Source organism: Diabrotica virgifera, chromosome 3 (genome assembly GCF_917563875.1).
Source record: "Diabrotica virgifera virgifera chromosome 3, PGI_DIABVI_V3a".
NCBI lineage: Eukaryota > Metazoa > Arthropoda > Insecta > Coleoptera > Chrysomelidae > Diabrotica > Diabrotica virgifera.
In genome coordinates, this window is record NC_065445.1 from 247,577,494 (window position 1) to 247,599,534 (window position 22,041).

Consider the following 22,041-nt stretch of genomic DNA (forward strand, 5'->3'; position numbering starts at 1 on the left):
TGGGATATCTTCTAAGCCAACGTTTTGGAATTTTGGTATCTGACTTTAGTTAGGATGTGGAAGTTCATCTCGAACCCAAACATTAGGAAAGCAGAAATTAAGAAGAGATATACAGAGCTGGTGTAATGTTTTGTTGTAGTTCCAACATTTATTTGGCTTTTTACAAAAGGTTTCCCTTTTCTAGGTGGCTGTTGCTGACTTTTTTCGTCACTCATTTCTATCTATCATGTTTTCTTCACGCAAATCTTTCTCCCTCAACACCTCTGGCACATAGTCCTTCCATCTTATCTTCGATTTTCCGATCAAGTCATTCTTGGTACTGTCCCTTCCAATCATAGAGTACTCATTTGCTTTCAGTCAACCAGCCTGGATCCTGTGGGCAATTTATTGATCCAGTGTCCCATTTTCCGTTATGTAGAAGCCAAGGTATTTAAATTTTCTCACTCTTTCTAGTTTTTCTCCAAGTAATTCGATGTCCCAACCATTCTTGTTTCTCCCAACCACATTTTCGCCGACTTACTTTAAGTCGTTCCTTTTCAATAGCTCTTCTCTCTCCCACCGACTTTTCCTCCATTTATTTGCTTTCCTCTACTAACATGATATCATCAGCAAGGAGCATTGACCAATGAGCCTGCTCCCTTACCTTCTCTGTCAAGATTAAACAGATCTCTAACAAGATTAAACAGATAGGAACTCAGTGAAGTTCCTTGATGCAAACCAACCGTCACTTGAAAACTTTCAAGTCGACACAAGTCGTTCCTTATTGTATGCTTTCTCATACATTGTTGATCGATTTTTTCTAAACCCACACTGATAGTCTCAAATAGGTGATTTCAAATATTATTGAAATTGAGATATTGAGATTATATCAAATTCCACCCAATTACGCAATCTTTATATTTTTTTATTTTTACCTTTTATTAAAACTATACAATAATTGATTCCACAAAAACTAGTAGTCTAGAAAGCCACTGCGCATCCGCTAGGAAAAATATTCTGATTCGGATTTTTTGCACAATCTTACTCAAAAAGGACTCCTTTTAACAAATTTGCATGTTGCCAGGACCAAAAGGTGGTCAAAAATTTTTTAAACGTTTTTTTTTGTTTTTTCCTAAAATTATTTTTTTTGCATGGAAAAAAGTTTTTTTAGGTTTTTTGAATCATTTCAAACAGAAAAGGTCTGCAGTGACTTTTCTCTAAAAATGATAGTTTTTGACATATAAGCGATTAAAAATTGAAAAATTGCGAAATCGGCATTTTTAAGCCTCAAAAACTATGTGAAAAACTGAAAATTTGAATGTTGCCAAGGTAAGTAAATATTCTTTAAACATCGATTGATGAAATCGCGAAGAGCTTTTTGCGATACAATATTCAAAACTCCTTTGTTTTTTAATTGCTAATCAAGCGTGCGCGACACTATTTTCCACCGACAGTATGGTGCAAATGAAAGGAATAAATTCGTTATTTCGTAAACCGGCGACTTAAGGAAAAATCCCGAGACAGTTCGATTTTTATTTTTAAGTTATGATATTGTGGCATATATGGTATACTAGTGACGTCATCCGTCTTGGCGTGATGACGTAATCGATGATTTTTTTAAATGAGAATAGGGGTCGTGTGGTAGCTCATTTGAAAGGTTCTTCAATTCTCTATTCAGTAATGTAAACATTTACATAATTATTTATACAGGGTGTCCTTCTACTTCTTTTTTGTCAAATAATTTAATTTAATAAAATTTTTTTGGACACCCTGTATAAATAATTATGTAAATGTTTATATTACTGCATAGATAATTGGAGAACCTTTCAAATGAGCTAGCACACGACCCCTATTCTTATTTAAAAAAAATCATAGATTACGTCATCCGTGATTACGTCATCACGCCCAGACGGATGACGTCACTAGTATACCATATATACCACAATATCATAACTTAAAAATAAAAATCGACATGATTCGGGATTTTTCCTTAAAGTCGCCGGTTTACGAAATAACGAATTTATTCCTTTCATTTGCACTATACTGTCGGTGGAAAATAGTGTCGCGCACGCTTGATTAGCAATTAAAAAACAAAGGAGTTTTGAATATTGTATCGCAAAAAACTCTTCGGAATTTCATCAATCGATGTTTAAAGAATATCTATCTACCTTGGCAACATTCAAATTTTCAGTTTTTCACATAGTTTTTGAGGGTTAAAAATGGCCGATTTTTCAATTTTTAATCGCTTATATGTCGAAAACTATCATTTTTAGAGAAATGTCACTAAAGACCTTTTCTGTTTGGAATGATCCAAAAAACCTAAAAAAACTTTTTTCCATGCAAAAAAAATAATTTTAGGAAAAAAACAAAAAAAAAACGTTTAAAAAATTTTTGATCACCTTTTGGTCCTGGCAACATGCAAATTTGTTAAAAGGAGTCCTTTTTGAGTAAGATTGTGCAAAAAATCCGAATCAGAATATTTTTCCTAGCGGATGTGCAGTGGCTTTCTGGACTATAGAGCGACGAAAAAATAATAGAAGACATTTTTGAAATCAGCGTTTTAAACATAATTCAAGTTTGGTATTTTTGCACAATTTTTTTTCATTTTGTTGGTCGCTTCTCGATGACATTTCTTGCAATAATGATAAAAAAATATAGGACGTGAAAGTATATAAACCTATATGTTTTATAATAATCTACATATATGCTTTTAGGAATATTTAAATACGATGGGCACGAGTCAGATGATCTACTGGAAGCTATTCTTAGTTACGAAAATATCCATGTGATGCATGTTGATTTTGAAAGATATATTGAAGGCACGCCATTGGAAAGTCTTTATAAAAATGGAAAGATAGAGCAGTCAAACTATGCGATTTCGCACGCTAGTGATATATTAAGGTAAGATGTTGAATCTTTATACTTAGTACCTAACTTTACATAATATAGGATGTTATCAGTAATTCTGCAGTATAAATGATTTTAAAAATCATCTGATGCCTGGTTGCACCAATAGATTTTAGCTTAAGACGTGCCTTAAGCTCAGCTTACTAAACATATAAGTTACACCATTTAGTCTTAGATCAATTTTCAACTTGTCACAATGGATTGCCACGTGAATTGGATCGATAAGAATTGAAAATTATGGTGCAAAGAAAGTGAGGCTTAAAGCAGTCCTATCTATAAGCTGAGCTGGGCTAAGCTGAAGCTTACTATTTATTGGTGCAACCAGGCATAAATGCGATATAACTGATAAATGTGTCATACATTTATAATTGGGAACTTGCACATTTTTTTATTAAAGGGGAGTGCATATAGATTTTCACTTCGGAAAAAATCAAACAAGATCGAACTTTTTTAATTTCATTAAGAAATGTTTAATAAACAACATATCAAAAAGTTCTACTCGAGAAGTGGGTGCTTCATTTTTTATTAAACAAATGAACTGCGAAAATAGATGTTTTTTTTTTTGAAAAAAACTGACTTAGCCAATGAAAAATTCAGAAAATTTTACAAAAAAAGCTTATATAAAGATTTTTCTAAAATTAAATCTGTAGCTTCTATAATTTTTTATTTATAACGTTAAAGTCACCCTTCCCACAAACATTGGCGCACTGTAAACGAGCCTACGGCGAAGTGCACAGTTGAGTTATTTAAATGTAATTATTGAACTAATCGATCAAATGAAATTTTACAAATTGAACATGAAAGAAGGATAATTAAGCTATCTTAAAGTTATAATAAAAAGAAACAAAATGTATGAGCATAAGTACGGTGTGGGCTTAAAGTGAGACTTACATGAATTTTGTTTAAAAATGATTTAAAAATGTGTAACTAATACAATTTTTCTTATAAAACTCTCAATTTTGCACAAATTACCTTTTAGTCATCTTACTAAATGATGTTTCATTCAAAAAAAAATCAAAAAATTTAATTCAAATGATACGACGTCTCAAAAAATGTAATTTTTGAAAACTTCATAGTTTTACGGAATTAACACCAATTTAAGACGGTATTACGCAATTTTCAACAGATCTATTACAGTTTTATAGGTGTTTTTTTAGAACTCAGGATGTAGTCTTTAAAATGCACTAAATTATTTTACTTTAGAAATGAAATGCAATATTTCTTTTTGAGAAAATTAAGAAAGATAACAAAAATGTAATATAAAAACCGAAAATTACCAGTTAAAAAATGTTTATACAAAGTGATCAAAACTTTTTGCTGTAAAACTTATCTAAAATACATTTAATAATAAGCTTCAACAATAATAAAAATTCAACAAAAAAAATTTTTTTCAGCTCTTATACAGTTTGTCTGCGTAACTTGGAACCTATTGATAACTTTTTTATTATCAGTCTTACGAAAAAAGGTATTCTTTATAAAATACTCTGCATCGTATATAATCTAAGATTCATCCATCAAATATAAAATTTTATTAATTTTATACGAGGTATGTCAAAAATATGAATTTCACTCAAGAGTAAAGTACCTTTATATTTCACAATATCGAAAATTGTTATAAAGAAAAGTTATTTGGAATTAAAAAATATGTTTCAGTGTTAAACTGCATCCTTCTAATTAAAATATTGTGAATAATAAAGGCACTTGACTCTTAAGAAAAATTCATATTTTTTACATACCTCGTATAAAACTGAAAAAGTTTGATATCTGATGGTTGTGTCATAGATTTTAGACCAGGTAGAGTACTTCATGAAGAATAACTTTTTTTTCGTAAAATTGATGATAAAATAGTTACAAATATTGTAATAAAATCATGATGGGTATCCGTAATTTGAGAAACAATTGATTTTTTTTTCGATTAGGATAATGTTATTGTATATTAAAACATAGTTTTTAATTTCAAACAACTTTTCATAATAGCATTTTTTGATATTCTGGAATATAAAAAGGTACTTTACTCTTTAAAGAAATTCATATTATTTTTGACATAACCCCTATAAACTTGATAAAATTTGATATCTGGTGGTTGAGTTTTAGATTTTTGACTATCCAGAGTATATTATGAAGAATAACTTTTTTTCGTAAAATTGATAATAAAAAAGTTTTCCATGTGGTTCCTAGCTACGCAAACATACTGTATAAGAGCTTCTGTATAAGAATTTTTAAATTTTAGTGTCATATTCGGATTCAGCATAACCAAAAACAAAATAGAAACATATTTGATCAGAAATTGAAGAAAATCTTCTGTGTAAAAGGTATATTTCTTTAAAACCCCAATAAAGTGCTACATTAAAAGACAGAACGTTTTCGCTCTAAAGAGAGCATCATCAGTGTTCTAAGTCTAAAATAAGTACAACCATAATTAGTGAAGACAAGAGTATGTGGGTGGTTGAGTTGATTTCTCTGTCTTCACAAAGAGAAAGGTAAAAGCCAACTGATTACAGGTGACAGGTAAGAAAGCGTTTCTGACTGATGACAGCACGAGACAGACGGTCCAACATGAAGTTGTGTGAACTGATATGTATCCCTATTCCACGAACCTACGCCTGTTTTGGATTACTTCGACAACGAATATTTTACTGTGCAAAATAAGAAGAACGAAAGTAAATTGCAAATTACATTGTTGTTTATTGGAATAATTATTAGCGCCATTTACTTTCGTACTTCTTATGTTTCACAGTAAAATATTCGTTGTCGAAGTAATCCAAAACAGGCGTATGTTCGTGGAATGGCCCATAGTTGTACACTAGCCAATAGTTTTAAAAATTTTATTTGTGGTAAAATACGATAATAACAACAAACATCATGTGCTGGGATTACAAGTATTCACTATTAAGCTACCAAGGATAATATACGGAGTGAAAATAACGTTATTTAAAAAACCAATTGTCAATGGGGTTGTATTAAGTGTATTAAAGTACTGAATTTCAGTTACATTAATTCATCCTCCATATCAATATTAAAATATCAGACATACTCACCTCATACTCACCAATATCATACACCTCATACTTTTATCGATAATATTATATAAATCGACTAGAAACTGTTTTTGCCAGTTACAGGAAATTTTACTTATGGATATTTTATCAAAGTAAAATGATGAATTGAACGATATTTTTAAATTATTTATACAAAACAATTGTTATTGTTTAAACAATTAATAAACAACTAGCTGCCAAATCTGCGAGTAGAACTTTTTACTTTAACATGTATATAAACTAACAAAAAAAGTTTTAGAAAAATATAAGCTTGTTTGAATTATTCCGAAACAATGCATGTTTTCGTTCTAATTGCACTCCCCTATTACATAATAATGTTCAGTTTTGTTTAAAAATAAGATTTGAAAAATTTCACGCTTCAAAAACTCATAATAACTTAGAAGTACAAATTTAGAGTCTTCTATGATTTAAAATAGTTCAAACGACCAGTGACGTCACATAGTTGAACTTTATGGTTATATTTATATTTATGGTTATGTTTAGGTATATTCTTCTTCTTATTCTTTAGTTCCTTTAAGTATACCTACTTGCGTATTTGGCCAGCTCATTGTCGCGGAATAAGGGAAACATATTTATATTCTAAAGACATTTATCCTATGTCATTGTAATAATATATACCAGTTTGTTGAGATTGGAGTTTCATACAGTTTTTGAAGGAAAGGAAAGAAGGTTTTCTATGGAAAATAAAAGAAAACACTATAAGTGTTGTATAGTGCCATTTTGTAAAAGTACAAGTTTTCTAAGTAATTAAAATAGTTCAAACGATCAAACGTATTTTCTACTGACGTTTATGGTGTCTAATTTAAAATTATATACAATTTTGTTTACTTTGTTGCTGCAGAATGTAAACACACAACCATATTATGACGTCACGACGTGTTTTGGGCTAGCTGCAATAATTTGAATTTAGAATCGTCTTTAGGGGCCAAACGAAAGACAAACAAAACTTTTTTTATCTTTGATACATGTTTAAATTATGTTCTGTTGTGATTTTAAAAATTTTTTTCGACTTTAAAATTTTATGCAAGTTCCCTAAGACCAATAATCATAGGTATGTAATGCCGTCCCTTCTGATGAACGCACTTCTGCGCTTCTTTAGCCAATAATGAAATGTTACTGATTGGCTAGATTAGCGCATCCCCTTTGTGTCATTTCGTCAAAATTTGTTAAACAAAAAAGAATGCATTTTCTAAAATCCTAGTAACGAGCTTGCACTCATTTGGAATCGAATTTATATAAAACCCCAGGAGACGAGCCTGTCCTGGACACCACGTGCATCGCAGACCATCGCCGTCATGATATTCGTGATCAGCGACCCCAAAAACCCGTCGATTAACGACTTTGCACATTGATTTTGTATATAATTTTCATAAAACTCCAGGAGACGTGGCAGGTCCTGAGCACCAGGTGCCTCGAAGACCACCGCCGCAGCGCCGGATTAACCATTAGGCGGACTAGGCGGCCGCTAAGGGCCCGCGCACTTGATGGGGCCCGCGTGTCACTCAAATGCATTGATTAATATTGATTTATTTAAGCAGTAATTTAAAAAAATGTAAAATGTTAAATAAATCCAATAGGGCTAACGGAGACAAAGAAAAAAGAGAATAATTAATTTATGATTTGCAATCAAAGTCAGTTTCTTTTTTTTTTATTAGAAAAAGAAGTCGCATCCACCAAAAGGTTATTAGCGACGGAACAAAATATAAATAACAAAAGTAAACAACTACAGATTGTACAAAGTGTTTATGAATCTTAGATAATTAACTATATTGTCATAGGAACAGTTTTGACCTAGAGCCTCTGGTAGAGCGTTTGGAATATTGTTGCGCTGTCTTTCTTGGTCATATTTACTACAACTTGTTAAAAAGTGTTCGACTGTTAATCGAACGTTACACTGATCACATATAGGTAGGTTTTTCTTTGTTGACAGGTAAGAGTGCGTTAACCTGGTAGGTACTAGACGTAAACGCGCAACCACAAATTGTTCTCGTCTATTCTGCGACGGTGGAATCCACTGAGACACATTATTTTTGATTTTATTCAGCTTAGAATTATTTTGAGACCACTCATTTCGCCACAAACACAACACTTCATTTTTAAAATAAGCTTTTAAGTCACTGGAAACACACTTGCCTATCGGTTCCGAAAAATCACTTAAAATTGCCTCTCGTGCAGTCCTGTCAGCTTCTTTATTTCCTGTTATTCCGACGTGTGAGGGAACCCATAAAAATTGGACGCTTCTTCCATGTTCATGAGCTTGGGACAGCTGGTATTTTGGCAACTTTTCAAAAGGATGTTTCGGAAAAATGTGTTTTAATGTGTTTAGAGAGCTAAGAGGATCTGTTATGATCAGGGCTTTTGTGAGTGTAAGCTCGTTAAGAAGTTTCACAGCACGGTATATGGAGTAGAGTTCAGCTGAATATGGGGTTAAACATTCTGGGGTTAAACGGAGAAGAAGACTGTTTTCTGAAAAAACGATTGCTATTGCTACACCACCGCTTGCACGACTTGCATCTGTACGGTCTTTGCGGAAGCAAGTGAAATATTTTGAATTGTACAACTGATTGGTCTTTGAGTTTGTCTCCTGTAGACAAATAATATCTAGAGAATATTCAGATAAAAGAAGCTGTAGCATAGGGAGACGATGGAAAAATTCATCAAGGTTCCATTGAGGTATCGAGTTAAATATCGTTAACAGATTCGGAGTTAGATGATACTGAACAATTGTCTACAGAAGAGTCACTGTCTAAGTCAGAAATCTCTTTCCCTAAATGGTTGATTAGTTTCTTTTGAAGCTTTGTAAACTTGGTTTTTGTAGATCTACCATTTGCATATTGATAGCTGCTTTGTAAAAGATTGAGTAAACCAGCCATATCAGTTGTAAATTCTTTAACGACGCTAATAGTGTCGGGGGAGCCTTGGACATTATCAATCAGTAAGGACAATTGGTGGTAATTTAAAACGAATGGTGGGGTATGATTATCAATAAAATTTTCAAGAGTTTCCCGTGTAGATGGGACTTTAGATGAGCGCGGTTTTTTTGGTTTAGAGGATTTGGGTTTTGCAAACAGATTTTGTGATGAAGTTGCTGAGTCTGAAGGAGGCGTATCAACCTCACCAATACTGCGTTTCATGGAAGAACTTGCGTTTTCGCAAGTGCTATTAGAGTTTTCACTTAGATGTTGTGGCTTTATTACATTTGGAAGTACTGGAGCAGACTCATTGGTAGTGACAGAAGTCGAGCTTGAAGTTTTGTTTGTAAGATTGGTTGAAATGGTTGTTTCAGAAAATTGTGGTGATGTATCAGTTTTATTAGAGTTTTCTGCAGTTATATCTAATGGAAGAGGTGCTGATAGATTGGAGGATATTGCTTCCGAAGTTTGTGGAAACGGTATTGCCGCTGAATGTGGTTGATTGAAAGTGTTGCTATGAGTAGGAGTATTAGTAATTTCTTGGTCATGGAGATTTGTAGGTGTAGGTGATATGCTCGGATTTGATAATGCATCACTTGATGACTGCTGAGTGTTTGGTACCTTGTGTAATATACTTGTTGGAGCTGTTTGATTTGGTACTTCATTGTTTGAATCAATAAGAGTTGATTCCGTTACTGAACTGTTATTGCATTGGGATGATATGTGTCCTGTATTTTTGCAAATAAAGCAGGTGACTGTACCTTGTGACAAAAATATGCGGTAAGGTGTTTGGTCGAAATTTATTAGAATAGAATCTGGAATTGATGATGTTATAGGGCTTACATGAACTTGCCTCCGAAAGCTCAATATGTGACTATATTCCGGAAGATTCGAGCTAATTTTCAGAAATGTTATTGGTGAAATAAGCTTTAAACCGATATTCTGTAATTCTTCAACTAATACTTGATGAGGAATTGACGGGCAGACACCAGACAAGACTAGTCTTTCTGCTGGAGAGACAAGTCTCCGTGCTGTTACAACTTCGCCGAGTACTTCTATAGAGCCATGTTGTGTCATGAAATTATCTACTACGGTTTTGTTTGCCAAATACATGCAGATTCTATTATGAGATAATCTAGAGGAAAAAATGATATTTTTTGGGTTGATTATTGTGCCCAACGGAATTAAATAATCCTGCAGTTTAGCATTATCGATACAACTAAATACAATTGCTTGGGTCTTACTCGGAAAAGAATGTGAAGCGGCTGATGCATAACTGTTTGTGATATTCGAACGTTGATTTACTGGACTGGTTAGATCGGAAAGTGTGTTTACATTATGTGAAGTCATCTTAAGCTGCGGTGGCGAAAGCTACAGTCCGGCTCTGGTAAGTGACAAACCAACCGCATGCTAGCTAACCTCACAAAATGATTGTACGGTGGTGTATATTTATTATTTAACGTTTTCTTTTCACAATAATAAAGTAATAATTACGTATAGATGACTTACGTAGTAGTATCTAGTAGATAAACACTTTAATTTTAAAAACTATTTAATATTACCACTTGTTTTTAGTAAAAACTAGGAGCACAATATCAGTACAATATACTCCTTGCCAGGATATATACCATGCCTTGCCAGGGCCGGTCTCCAACTCAGTTTCTTGTTTTGTCTTCTTTCAAATATGTCAAGAAAACACAATCGACTTCAAGGCAAAATTAAGCAGTTATCTCCAACGTAATTTTATATTCCATGTTCTAATCATTCCCTCAATTTGGTAATGAATTTTGCAAGCAAATTTTGTTTAGAAGTTGTTAATTGTTTTAGTTATGCTTCAAGAACTACTCGTTTTTTTTAAGTTATACTTCTTTAGGCGCGATTGAGGGTGATTATTTATTATTAATCTGCGCGCATGCGCACACCGACAGTATGGTAATTGGGACCGTGCAAGTTCGGCAAAGCGACCCCTATTTCTACGCTCTGCAACTTTATTCGCACTTTTAATTATATTGTCCAATTATATTAGTCCTGGTTACTGGATAATTGTCAAGGCCATAGCCCAAAAAATAATAAGAAGAAAAAATAAGATTCAGGTTATGTATCAAAACGTAAACAATTGTATGTAGTAAATAAAATTAGTTATTAAAATGCAGTACTGCAAGCAAAATACAATTAATTAAATTTACCTTTATATAATAATTGCATATCATATCAATATTGTGGAGCAATATATAATTTTTCTGCTTCAATGACAGAAGGTATGAAATATACGTCAATTTGACAATTGCAATTGACAATATGAATTATTTAGGATAGTTGCAATATTTCTCCGCGACTCGCGCACGGTCGTTTCTCGTTTCCCTTCCAAGTACTTGCACACCACGAATAGTCGTTATACGGGCTCTGATTGGGTGTTGAAATGATCTGTTAATAATAATTGTTCAATATGGAGGTAAAAAAATGTATAATATATTAGTTTTATTGTTGTGAGGACAGAAACGAAAAAGTTTATAATTGTAGTGACTTTTTAAATAGTTTTGAAAGCAACAGGTACGTAATAATAATTGTAAATGTTTCAGTATCGCAATAAAAAATTACATAACCTATTTGGAAAATGTAAAATAAACCTATCTAGTATGTATGTAAAATAAACCTACCTACCTAACCAACAAAATTTCTAAAAATATTCATCTAATATTGTTTTCTTGCTCTGTTTTGTGGTGTTGTAATATTTGAATTCGGTAGACATCAAACTCATGTGGTTAAATTCGGAAGTGTCAAGTTGTTCAGTTGCTCTATCTTCCAGTATAGTGCACATGTCCCCGCAGCCGATATCCAAAGGTGCTGGAACTTGAACACCATGCACGTGGGTTTAATCCCCAATACAAACTTTTATTTTTTTAATTTTTTTTTATACATTTTATGATTGTAAGTATATTATTACAGTTGAGTCCGCGAGTTTTTACCTGTGCGTCATCATTTAAAGCATACGAAATATGTAGTCGGAAATCTATTTCACGCAACAACAACTGACAGAAAGTGGCTACTGTTCCGATTACGGGTTTTATTATAAAATTTGACGTTATCAAATATATACATATATATATATATATATATATATATATATATATATATATATATATATATATATATATATATATATATATATATGTGTGTTTCAAATGTAAGTTTTGCTTCAAAATTTTTGTGCAGAATTTATTATTTAGTAGTAAGTTTATTATTATTGATTAATAAATAAATAAACAATTTATAAAAAAATTCAATAACATATTTTATTTTTGTTATTTTATTCACTTTGACGGAAATCTAAACACAATCGTTTCTTTACTGTGTGAATGACGTTAGCTTTGTCTTCTTCTTGTAGTTTCATGGCCTCCACCTCTTAGGTACTTGGCCAGTCCTCGTATTTAGACTAACTGGAAGGGAATCCTCTTTTCAAAGGGTCTGGATTTTTCCATATTCCCTTCTTTAAATTCATTGTGATATGATTTTCAAATAACTATTTTTATTTTATATTTTAATTACGTTAGCTTTGTATGTTTTAAATATTAATTGCCAAAATATAATTATTTACCTTAAAATTTCAAAGCCCAATATAAAATTAGTTGTGAAAACAACTGTTTCTGTAATATAAAGAAACTTCAAAACGCAAAAATTCGACAAAAACCGCAAAAAATTTAACTGACTGACAGCCACAAAAGTAAACAAAGCAGTAACGTCAAACAAATTGTGCTTAAAATATGAAAACATACCGAATCGTTTTTTTTTTGTATCTATCTCTTTTCAATGCACTGAGTCTAGACGGTTCATAAAAATAACATGTTTTTACTTAATAACAAACGGCAGCGGGTTTGTCATGAGTTTCATGCGTGGAAGAGAATGATGCTAGATAAAAAGTATGTGTTTTATCTCGCTAGGTATTAATGACGCACGGGTAAAGACTCGCGGACTCACATATATATTTCTTTAAGAAAATACGTATTTAATTAAAATTTTTCCAACAATTATTGTTCAGAAATAATTTGTGGCATTTTTCAATGTGTTTGTGTGTGTTTTATTCTGTTATAAGTATAACTTCTTACGTGCGTACAACGTACACACACATTATTTTTTCAATTTCTTCCCACCAATGGGTCTTATAGTCAATTCACTCACGGTAAAATATTGCAAAACCTCCGGATTTTAAAGAACCTTTAGATTTTAAAGAATAGCTTGGATTGACATGGAATTTCGCATACGCATAGCTAACATGTTAAAGAAAAAAAGTGATATTGTGCCGATGTGTGCTTTTGCTCTGAGGTTAAGTTCACGACTTCTCGGGGATGCAAAAATATACGGTCAAAATACGTCCGGAAGTAGATAAACTGACTAATTTTAAACAACTTTTCTTCAATAGAGTTTTTTCACTAAGTCAATACTTTTCGAGTCAATACCTTCATTTTTCAACGAAAAAAAAAAAGTTTTTAGACGGTTTCACGCAAACAACTCAAAAGTAAATGTTTTATCGAAAAAAATATTCATAATAAAAATATAGCTTATAAAAAAGTGAAAGAAATGGTACATGTGTGAAGTCTGTAGACCCAGTAGAAGCAGGTTGTAGCTAATGAAAAGTAGGTATTTATTCGTAAAAATCCAAATCGAATATTTCAACGTGAATAACGAAAAAATGAAGCAATTTTGAAGTGTTAGAAAAAGCTTTATTTTTGTATTCTTAAAAAGTTTCTAGCATTAAAAGTAAGCAAGATACGCTCAAAATAAAGTTGATCCCTTTTTTGGATAAAAGAACTGGTGAAAATCACCTCCTAATTAGCATCCCAAATGAAATTAAACGTTACCGCTTCACATGCTATTTTACTTATGCATTGTTTATATGCTCTGTAAGTTTTGTCGATATAAAGTGCTTATTTATAAAAGGGCTGTAGTAGAAAGGGCTTGAACAAGTCACTAATCACGAGTGCATGCAAATTGTAAACAGCCATATCTTAACCAATGTTTGTCTTACAATAAAGAAAAAAATTCAACATATTTAGAAAAGCAAAACCTATATTTTTTTACTCTAAGAATTTTGGTATCACTATGAATTTTTAAGTTATTTTGAAAAATAGACTTTTTTTTCGAAATTTGAAAAAATTTTAATTTTTTAAGAAAATTTTAATTCAAGCGGATATAACTTTAAAACAAATGAAGACAAAGTAATTTAATAAACTTTGTTTGGAATCATAGTCATTAATCTTTAAAATAAGACCTTCTAAGGCTTATTTGGATGCGCAGAAGCCGAGTTACGATCGATAAAGCTTCGAAAAATACTTATTTTGCAATTTGCAACTTGCATTGTGCACTAATTTTACAATATCTTCAGTTCTAATTATTGGATTTAAGTTTAGTAAAGGTTTTTCTTTGTTTTTTATTAACGAACCAATTTTATTTGAAACATTATTTTTTATCCCTTTTAGTTTAGGAGCCAGAGGCTTATAAACAATTTATAAACAATTAAATTGTTTATAACAATTTTTTGACCACTCAGATCGAATTCCACCCTCGAAATTCGTAATCAGCAGCCAAAAATCCATAAGAAACCGTTGAGTTTTTCCATCAGAATTGAAAAGGACACGGTGACCTCTATTTGGCGCCTAGACTAGGAGGGCTAGAGTGGCTAGAAACAAGTTTAAGAAAAAAAATTGATCATTATTTTCTTATTTATTCTCACTATTGTGTGATATTCGACAGATTATTTTTTAATATGAAAAAATATAAATACTTACATAAAAAGTGATTGTATAAAAATATTCAGTGACATTGATCCCAATTAATTTGAGCGCTTAAATTTGCTGATCTGTGTTCTCCTCGTAACATTTTGATATTAGATGCAGAACTAAAAGTTTATTATGAATATTTTCTTAAATTTGACAGTTGTCAAAACTAGCAAACTGGTTGCAATTAAACAGAAACTTCTTCTTACTTCTTGTATGTAGGCTTTAAAGCGTGTTTCTTCTTCAATATTAGCCTCCTAAATTGTTTAAATTATCGCACCGTCTTTTTCTTGGTCTGCCAGTACTTCTTCGTCCATTTGGTGACTTATCTCGTACTATTGTACTCTCCTATCATCTGCCATTTTGTGTTCGTTCCACTTCTGTTTCCGTTTTGTCACCTATCCATTTATGTCTTCTACATTGCCATGCTCTTCTTATGTTTTCGCTTCTCTCCTTATCCAACAGAATTTTCCCTAATATTCGTTGAAGTATTTTCATCTCTGTTGTTTCTAGTAGTCGTCTCGTTTTAGATGTGTCAGGTCTTGTCTCCGCCGTGTATATCAATATAGGTGTAATTGCTGCTTTATAGATTCTTGCTTTTGTATCTGGTCTTAGGTGATTGTTCTTCCAGATTGTGTCATTAAGAGATCCCGCCGCTTTAATTGCTTTTGAGCTTTGTTGTCGTACTTCTTCAACATCTTCGTAACTAGTTATATCTATTTCTGAATATCTAAACCTTGCTTCCTGCTTTATTATTTTCCCATCAATTTCGATTTTACATCGTAGTTGGGTATTTAGATGTTGTCATACATTTGGTTTTTTCTGCTGATATTATCATATTGTATTTCTTAGCTGTTGCATTAAAGATAATCTGTTGTATTGAAGTATGTTAATCTTTGAAGATCAAAAACCGATATAAACAGAAACAATCTACCTAAAATTATTCCCACTGTAATAATCTAGAGTAGAAAATTACCGCTGTAATAATAATCTAATTGGATAAAATTAAACACGTGATAAAAAATCTTACTACACGATTGGAAGTTAAGATCATTAAAAAATAAAATCATTAATATTCATCCAACTTCACAAATTTGGTAGGTTTATTCTTAATTTTCTCGCGTATCAGTAAACAAAGGATATAATTTTATACTTGAATAACTAAGTGGTTTAGCTTACAATCCCATGTAAATGATAAATAATATCAATAAAACGATTGATTATGTTTGCTTTTACATAGTTATTTTTCAATTCTCGATTGCATTCGAGTGTTAAAAATTATAGCAACATAAAGTAAAACGCCGCTCGAATTATCTCGTTTGTGCACAGTTTGGCCAGTTTAGCGCGCTCGAATTAACTCGAGTGTACAGGTTATATACGTTTAGATCGAAGATTTAATAATATAATATATTTTTAATGTTTTAGGTTCCTTTCTTTATGGAAATATGGCGGCATTTATTTAGACCTTGACACAATCTCTATAAAAACTTTGGACGGCCTACCACTTAATTTTGCTGGCCTTGAAACTAATGTAAGCGTTAATAGCGCAATTTTAAGTTTTAATTCAAGTGACTATGGACATGTTCTGGCAGAAAAGTGTATTATGGATTTGAAGAGGAATTTCAATGGACGGTTATGGGCTAATAATGGCCCTGGTGTAATAACCAGGTATGTTGGAATATTTATCGTATTGGGTAAAGTGCAAAATAAAAGATATTGAAACAAATATTGTATATTTATATTTAAGTAATATTTGTGGAAGTCGATGAATCCAAATGTTTCAGCAGTGCTTGTCCCGAAAATAAAGTAAATCGGTTCACTCGAAGCCAAATCTCGCGAGATATATATAGTCTCCCTGCTTTACTCATTTATCTATGTTAAACTTCTCTGTTATTATTTCTCTTCGAAACTTACAATTACACTTGTTTCTCTTAGTATACGTAATTTCTACTGATATATAAAAAACCCATGGTTTAAAAAGAAGTGAAGATAAAAGTGCGAAGAAAAGAAGCAAGCCTTTTTAAAATACCTACAGAACAAAACAAACACAACAACTATAAACGAATCAGAAACGAAACGAACACTTTAGTCAGAAAAATAAAAAGGGAATACTGGAAGAGCTTCTGAAAACAGATGGAACATGACTTCTACGGAACACAAAAGGAAATAAGGAGAATCACCAGAGGATAAAAGAAAAGAGATGAACGAACTAACAGAAACGAAACATATTCAGAAGAACACTTGGGTAGACTACTTTCGATCTCTACTTGCTAAAGGTGATGATAATGAATCACCAACACCTGAAGTGACAACAAACGAAGAAATGAACGTTGAAGAAGCAAAGACAAAGGAAGCATTAAGAAAATTAAAAAATAGAAAATCATCAGACGAAGACAGATTATAGACTCCTAAGGTATGGTGGACAAGATTTGGCCAAACAACTATTAAAACTAACCCAAAATATAATAAAACAAAACAGAATACCACAAGAATGGAGATCAAGCATACTAATACTCCTCTTCAAAAAGGGAGAAAACCTAGAGAATTATCTTCTTCTTCTTCTTCTTTTATATAGACAGTACTGCCCGTTTTTCTTCAACGGTGCCTTTCATTCTGCCCCTAAGTTGTCATTCCATCTTTTCCTTGGGCGTCCTATACTTCTCCTGCCTAACGTTGACTTGTCTCTGGCTATTCTTACTATCCTTGATTCAGACATCCTTCTTATGTGCTCATTCCACTCTTCTTTTCTGTTCTTTACCCATGTATTTATATTGTATACCCCACTTATGCGTCTGATTTCCTCACTTCTTACCCTATCCTGTAGTCCTTTTCCAGCAATCCTTCTTAAGATCTTCATTTCGTTGGTTTCCAGATGTCTTCGTGTTTGCTTGTATCTGGTCTTGTTTCGGTCGTGTAAGTCATAACTGGCCTAATAACTGACTTATATATTCGGGCCTTTGTTTCCAATCTTAGGTGTTTGTTTTTCCAAATTGTGTCGTTTAGGCATCCGGCCGTTCTACTGGCTTTAATTATTTGGTCTTTTACCTCTTCTTCGATATTGTTGTCGGCTGATAGATTAATTCCCAGATATTTGAAAGTCATTACTTGTATAATTTGATTGTCTAACTCCAATTTGCATCTTATTGGTTCTTTGGCAATTACTAAGCTTTTTGTTTTTTTGGGTTGATATTTTCATATTCATTTCTTTTGCGTTAATGTTGAACTCATGCAATAATCTTTGTAGGTCGTCTTCGCACTTTGCTACTAACACGGTGTCATCAGCGTAACAGAGTATTTTTATCTCTCTATTGCCCATTTTGTACTCTGTTTTTTTCTTCACTTGTTTTATTATTGCATCCAATATTATGTTAAACAATAGAGGGCTTAGTGAATCTCCTTGCCTGATTCCTGTGTTTGTTTCTATGTGTTCTGTTATTATTCCATTGACTTTCATTTCTATTTTATTTCTTACATATATGTTTTCTATCAGTTTTATGATATCCAGTGGTAAATTTTTCTCATATAGTAGGTGTATCACATCTTTTAGTTGGATTCTATCAAACGCTTTCTCTAGGTCTATGAAACAGAAAAAGGCTGGTTTGTTATATTCTAATGATTTCTCCGCTATTTGCCTTATCACAAAAACTGCATCGTTACATGATCTTCCACTTCTAAATCCTTGTTGTTCATCCGATATATTTATGCACGCAATTATTTTCTCCATAAGTATTTTTGTTGTGAGTTTCAGTATAGTGCTCAGTAAATTTATCCCTCTATAGTTACTGGGGTCTGCCCTATCACCTTTCTTAAATAACGCTATCATTTGAGTGGCTCTCCATTCTTCTGGAATTCTTCCTGTATTTATTATTTTACTTATAAGGATATTCAGTTCTTTGTGAAGTCTATCTCGTCCGTATTTTAAAAGTTCATTAGCTATTCCATCTTTCCTAGGAGCTTTTCGATTTTTCATCTTTTTTAAGGCGTTCTTTATATCTTCCTCTTTAATTTCTGTTTTCTCATCCGATTCTAATCCTGGTGTTTCCAGTTTTTTGTGATCAGCTGTTTGATAGAGGTATTTTAGGTAAGTTGTCCATGTATTTGTATCAATATGTTTTACTTCTATCAATTCCTTCATCTCTGCTCTTTGACCTCTTATCATTTTCCACATTTCCTTTTGCATTCCATAAAAGTCGTGCTCCATCTCTTTTGAAAATGCTTCCCAATGTTCTGTTTTCGTCCTTCTTACTATTGAGTTTAATTCATTTCGTACTCTTTTATATTCTTCATATGTTTGTCTCGTTCTTTTGGACTTGTATTCTAGGTAGATTTTCTTTTTTTCTTGGCATTTTATTTTTATTTCTTCACAGAACCACGGAGTTCTCCTTTTCTTTCGTATATCTTTACTTATCTTACGTTCTCCAAGTGCTTCCGTTGCTGCCATTTTGATATTATCTCTGATCTTCCTCCAACTTTCTTCTATGTCCTCATCCGGTGTAATGTAGTTTTAATTCAGTACTTTTTGCAGTCTTCTCTGGTATAGATCTCGTGTTGACAAGTCTGGTAGCTGTTTTACCTATTAAAGAATTATAAAGGAATTAATTTATTAAACACAACATTAAAATTAACAACCAAAGTGATAATAACAAATAAACTCGATAAAATTATAATACTAGCAGAAGAAAAACAAGGTTCTAGGTCGGAAAAATCATGCATCGAAGCTATATTTATAATAAAGCAGGTTCAAGAGAAGTCATAAGAATAAAACAAACCGGCAATCCTGGACCTTAAGTAGAAATTTGACATAAAGGACCTCCAGGAATAAATAAAGCAATTGAAAATATGTACCAGAACTACACATTAAAAGTAACATTAGGAGAAGAGACAAACTAACTTACCCAATTGAAGCTGGCAATGTGGTAAAACAGGGAAACTCACTGTGTCCTCTATTACTCAATCTGATCATTGATGAAATAATAAAAAAAGTAAAAACTAAAGAACTTTTCCCGACACCAATATGGCAGAAGGGAATTTGATTATATTTATAAGAACTAAGAAAGCGTATCAAATGGGAAAACCAACTTAAAATAATCTATGCTATGCAGACGACGCAATACTAATCTCTCAAAGTAAAGATGATTAACAACGTATACTGCACCAATTTAATATTATCTGAAATTAAACATGTTAATTTCCCCAAAAAGACCAAATGCATGGTTATAACAGCCAATCTAATAAGATGTGGAGAGTCAGATAAAAGACTGTCATGGAGTTTGAATATTTAGGCGTCACAATATCTAGGAAATCTCGAAACAGAAGTGAAAGATCAAGTGAATAAAGCAAATAGAGCTGGGTTGCCTGAATGAAACAATATGGAAAAATAAAAATATCGGAAAAGAAGTGAAAGGCAGAATTTACAAAACAGTCATCAGAGCAATAATAACATATTCTGCAGAAACACGACCTGATACACAAAGGACAAAGGAATGCTAGAAACAGCAGAGTGGCAGACACTATGGGATAGAGCTAGAAGTGCAGATATACGAGAGAGATGCAAGGTGGACAAGACTAGTAACTGGGTAAAAAACAGAAGAGTAGAATGGAACGACCACATACGCCGAATGACAACAAATGGAATAGTAAAGACGGCGAGAGACGGTTTCCCAATAGGAAGACGATCACTGGGAAGACCACGAAAACGATGGAATGACAACTTAGTGGAGGCACTTTGAAAAAGAGACAGAGTCATGTGTATATAAAAACAAGAAGAAGAAGTATTATTTCTGTGTTTCCTTAATTTCTTTGGCATCTGCAGTTCCTTTGATGCTTTCATCATCTTGTAAGCTAGAACATTATTGGTAATATTTTCGTTTAATTTTCAGATTAATAAGATCTATATGTGGAGTGGAAAAACGTCAAGCAATACAAGCGAATACTTGTCAAGGATTTAGACTATTCTCAGAATCAGCGTTTTATCCAATATCAGGACCGTCTTGGGAGATGTATTTTAACGAGACTTATCTAAACGAAGTACTGAAAAAAACTAGTTCTAGTTATGTCCTCCATATTTGGAACAACAATAGTGCCAACAGAAAGCTACCAGTAGATTCAAAAGCGCCTTATTTGTATTTTGCCAAGAAGTATTGTCCAAAAGTGATTGAAGTTTGCACAGATTTCTTTTAATCGTTTTTATTGATTTATATGAGTTTTTTTATATAATATATATTTTTGTATTTTTATTTGGATGTCTCCTATTATTTTCTTTTAAATATTTCCTATTTAAGAGAGAATTTTTACGTATAATTTAGACTAGAATGACACAGTGATCTTTGCCAGTAGCATAGATGAATTACAATAGGCAATGGAAAGGGTTAATTCAGCTAGAGATGAATACGGCCTGAGCCTCAACTTCAAGAAGACAAAATGCAACAACCTGCTGGTCAGTTACGTATTTAGTCCAGATAAATAAGGTTTTTGTCGGGACACTTGAGCAGCCAGGTTGCAAATGGATTTTTTGGGTACTATATATACTGAATTCGCTCTACCGAGATTCACTTTGACACATTCGGAATAGCAAACATACAACACAAAAATTCCTACCTCACACTATTAACTGCTAAAATCACTTTCATTAAAAAAAGAAGAATTATTAGAAATAGTGGGAGTGTCTACTAATCTCGTAAAATTTTGTGGAGTTTATTTCTACAAAATATTTTTATTTTGTGTTTACTATTAATAATATTGCCTATGAGCAGGTGCGTTGGTTGTGTAGTAACTTCCAATCACTTCTGACAACTGAACTTCCCAAAAAAGAAATTACTAACGTCAGTGTCAAAGTGAATCTCGATAGAGCGAATACATTATAAATACAAACATGCCCGTCACAGTTCGGACGAGAATTTTAGTTATTAACAAATAAGTGTCAAAAATGGCAGTTTTTTCGTTTAAATCGCTAAAAGTAAAAATAGGGTAATTAAATATCTTATTTAGAGTATTCATCTTTTAGTAGATGGGCAAGGGTTCAAAATGGCAGTTTTTGAATTTTGGTCCCATCATTAATTTGTTGCTTCGCTAATTGCAAAATAAGACTATCATTTCGAGAATAAAAAATTTGCTATAACTTTTGCGAAAATTAACTTAAAACTTTGATATTGCATGAAAAGTTGAGACAACCAGTACATATCATGCACAAAAAATTTCAAGACGATTCGTCAATTAGTTTAAATTTTATTCAATTTGTTTATCCAAAAGAGCTTTTTTGCATTGTTATTGTTCAGAAAATAATAATGGTACAGCAATTCTGTGGAAAGCACATGAAAGAAAAACACTTATATTTTCGAAGCATTTAAAAAAATCTATATAAAGTCATTTTTATCATTCCAAAAACATTTTACTAAAGTAGAGTCATTTTTGGCT

At 32.3% G+C, this 22,041-nt stretch overlaps 1 protein-coding gene across 1 annotated transcript in view; it reads left to right on the forward strand.

Moving 5' to 3' along the window:
- The window catches only part of LOC114335298 (lactosylceramide 4-alpha-galactosyltransferase-like), a 53,690-nt gene extending 32,832 nt beyond the window's left edge, over nucleotides 1–20,858 (forward strand). Inside the window, exons 3-5 of the mRNA XM_050646038.1 lie at nucleotides 2,694–2,880; nucleotides 16,054–16,296; nucleotides 20,508–20,858. Coding sequence (XP_050501995.1) covers nucleotides 2,694–2,880; nucleotides 16,054–16,296; nucleotides 20,508–20,808 — 731 coding nt within the window. The 3' untranslated portion in view covers nucleotides 20,809–20,858. The remainder of the gene's footprint in view (nucleotides 1–2,693; nucleotides 2,881–16,053; nucleotides 16,297–20,507) is intronic.
- The last annotated feature ends 1,183 nt before the right edge of the window (nucleotides 20,859–22,041 follow it).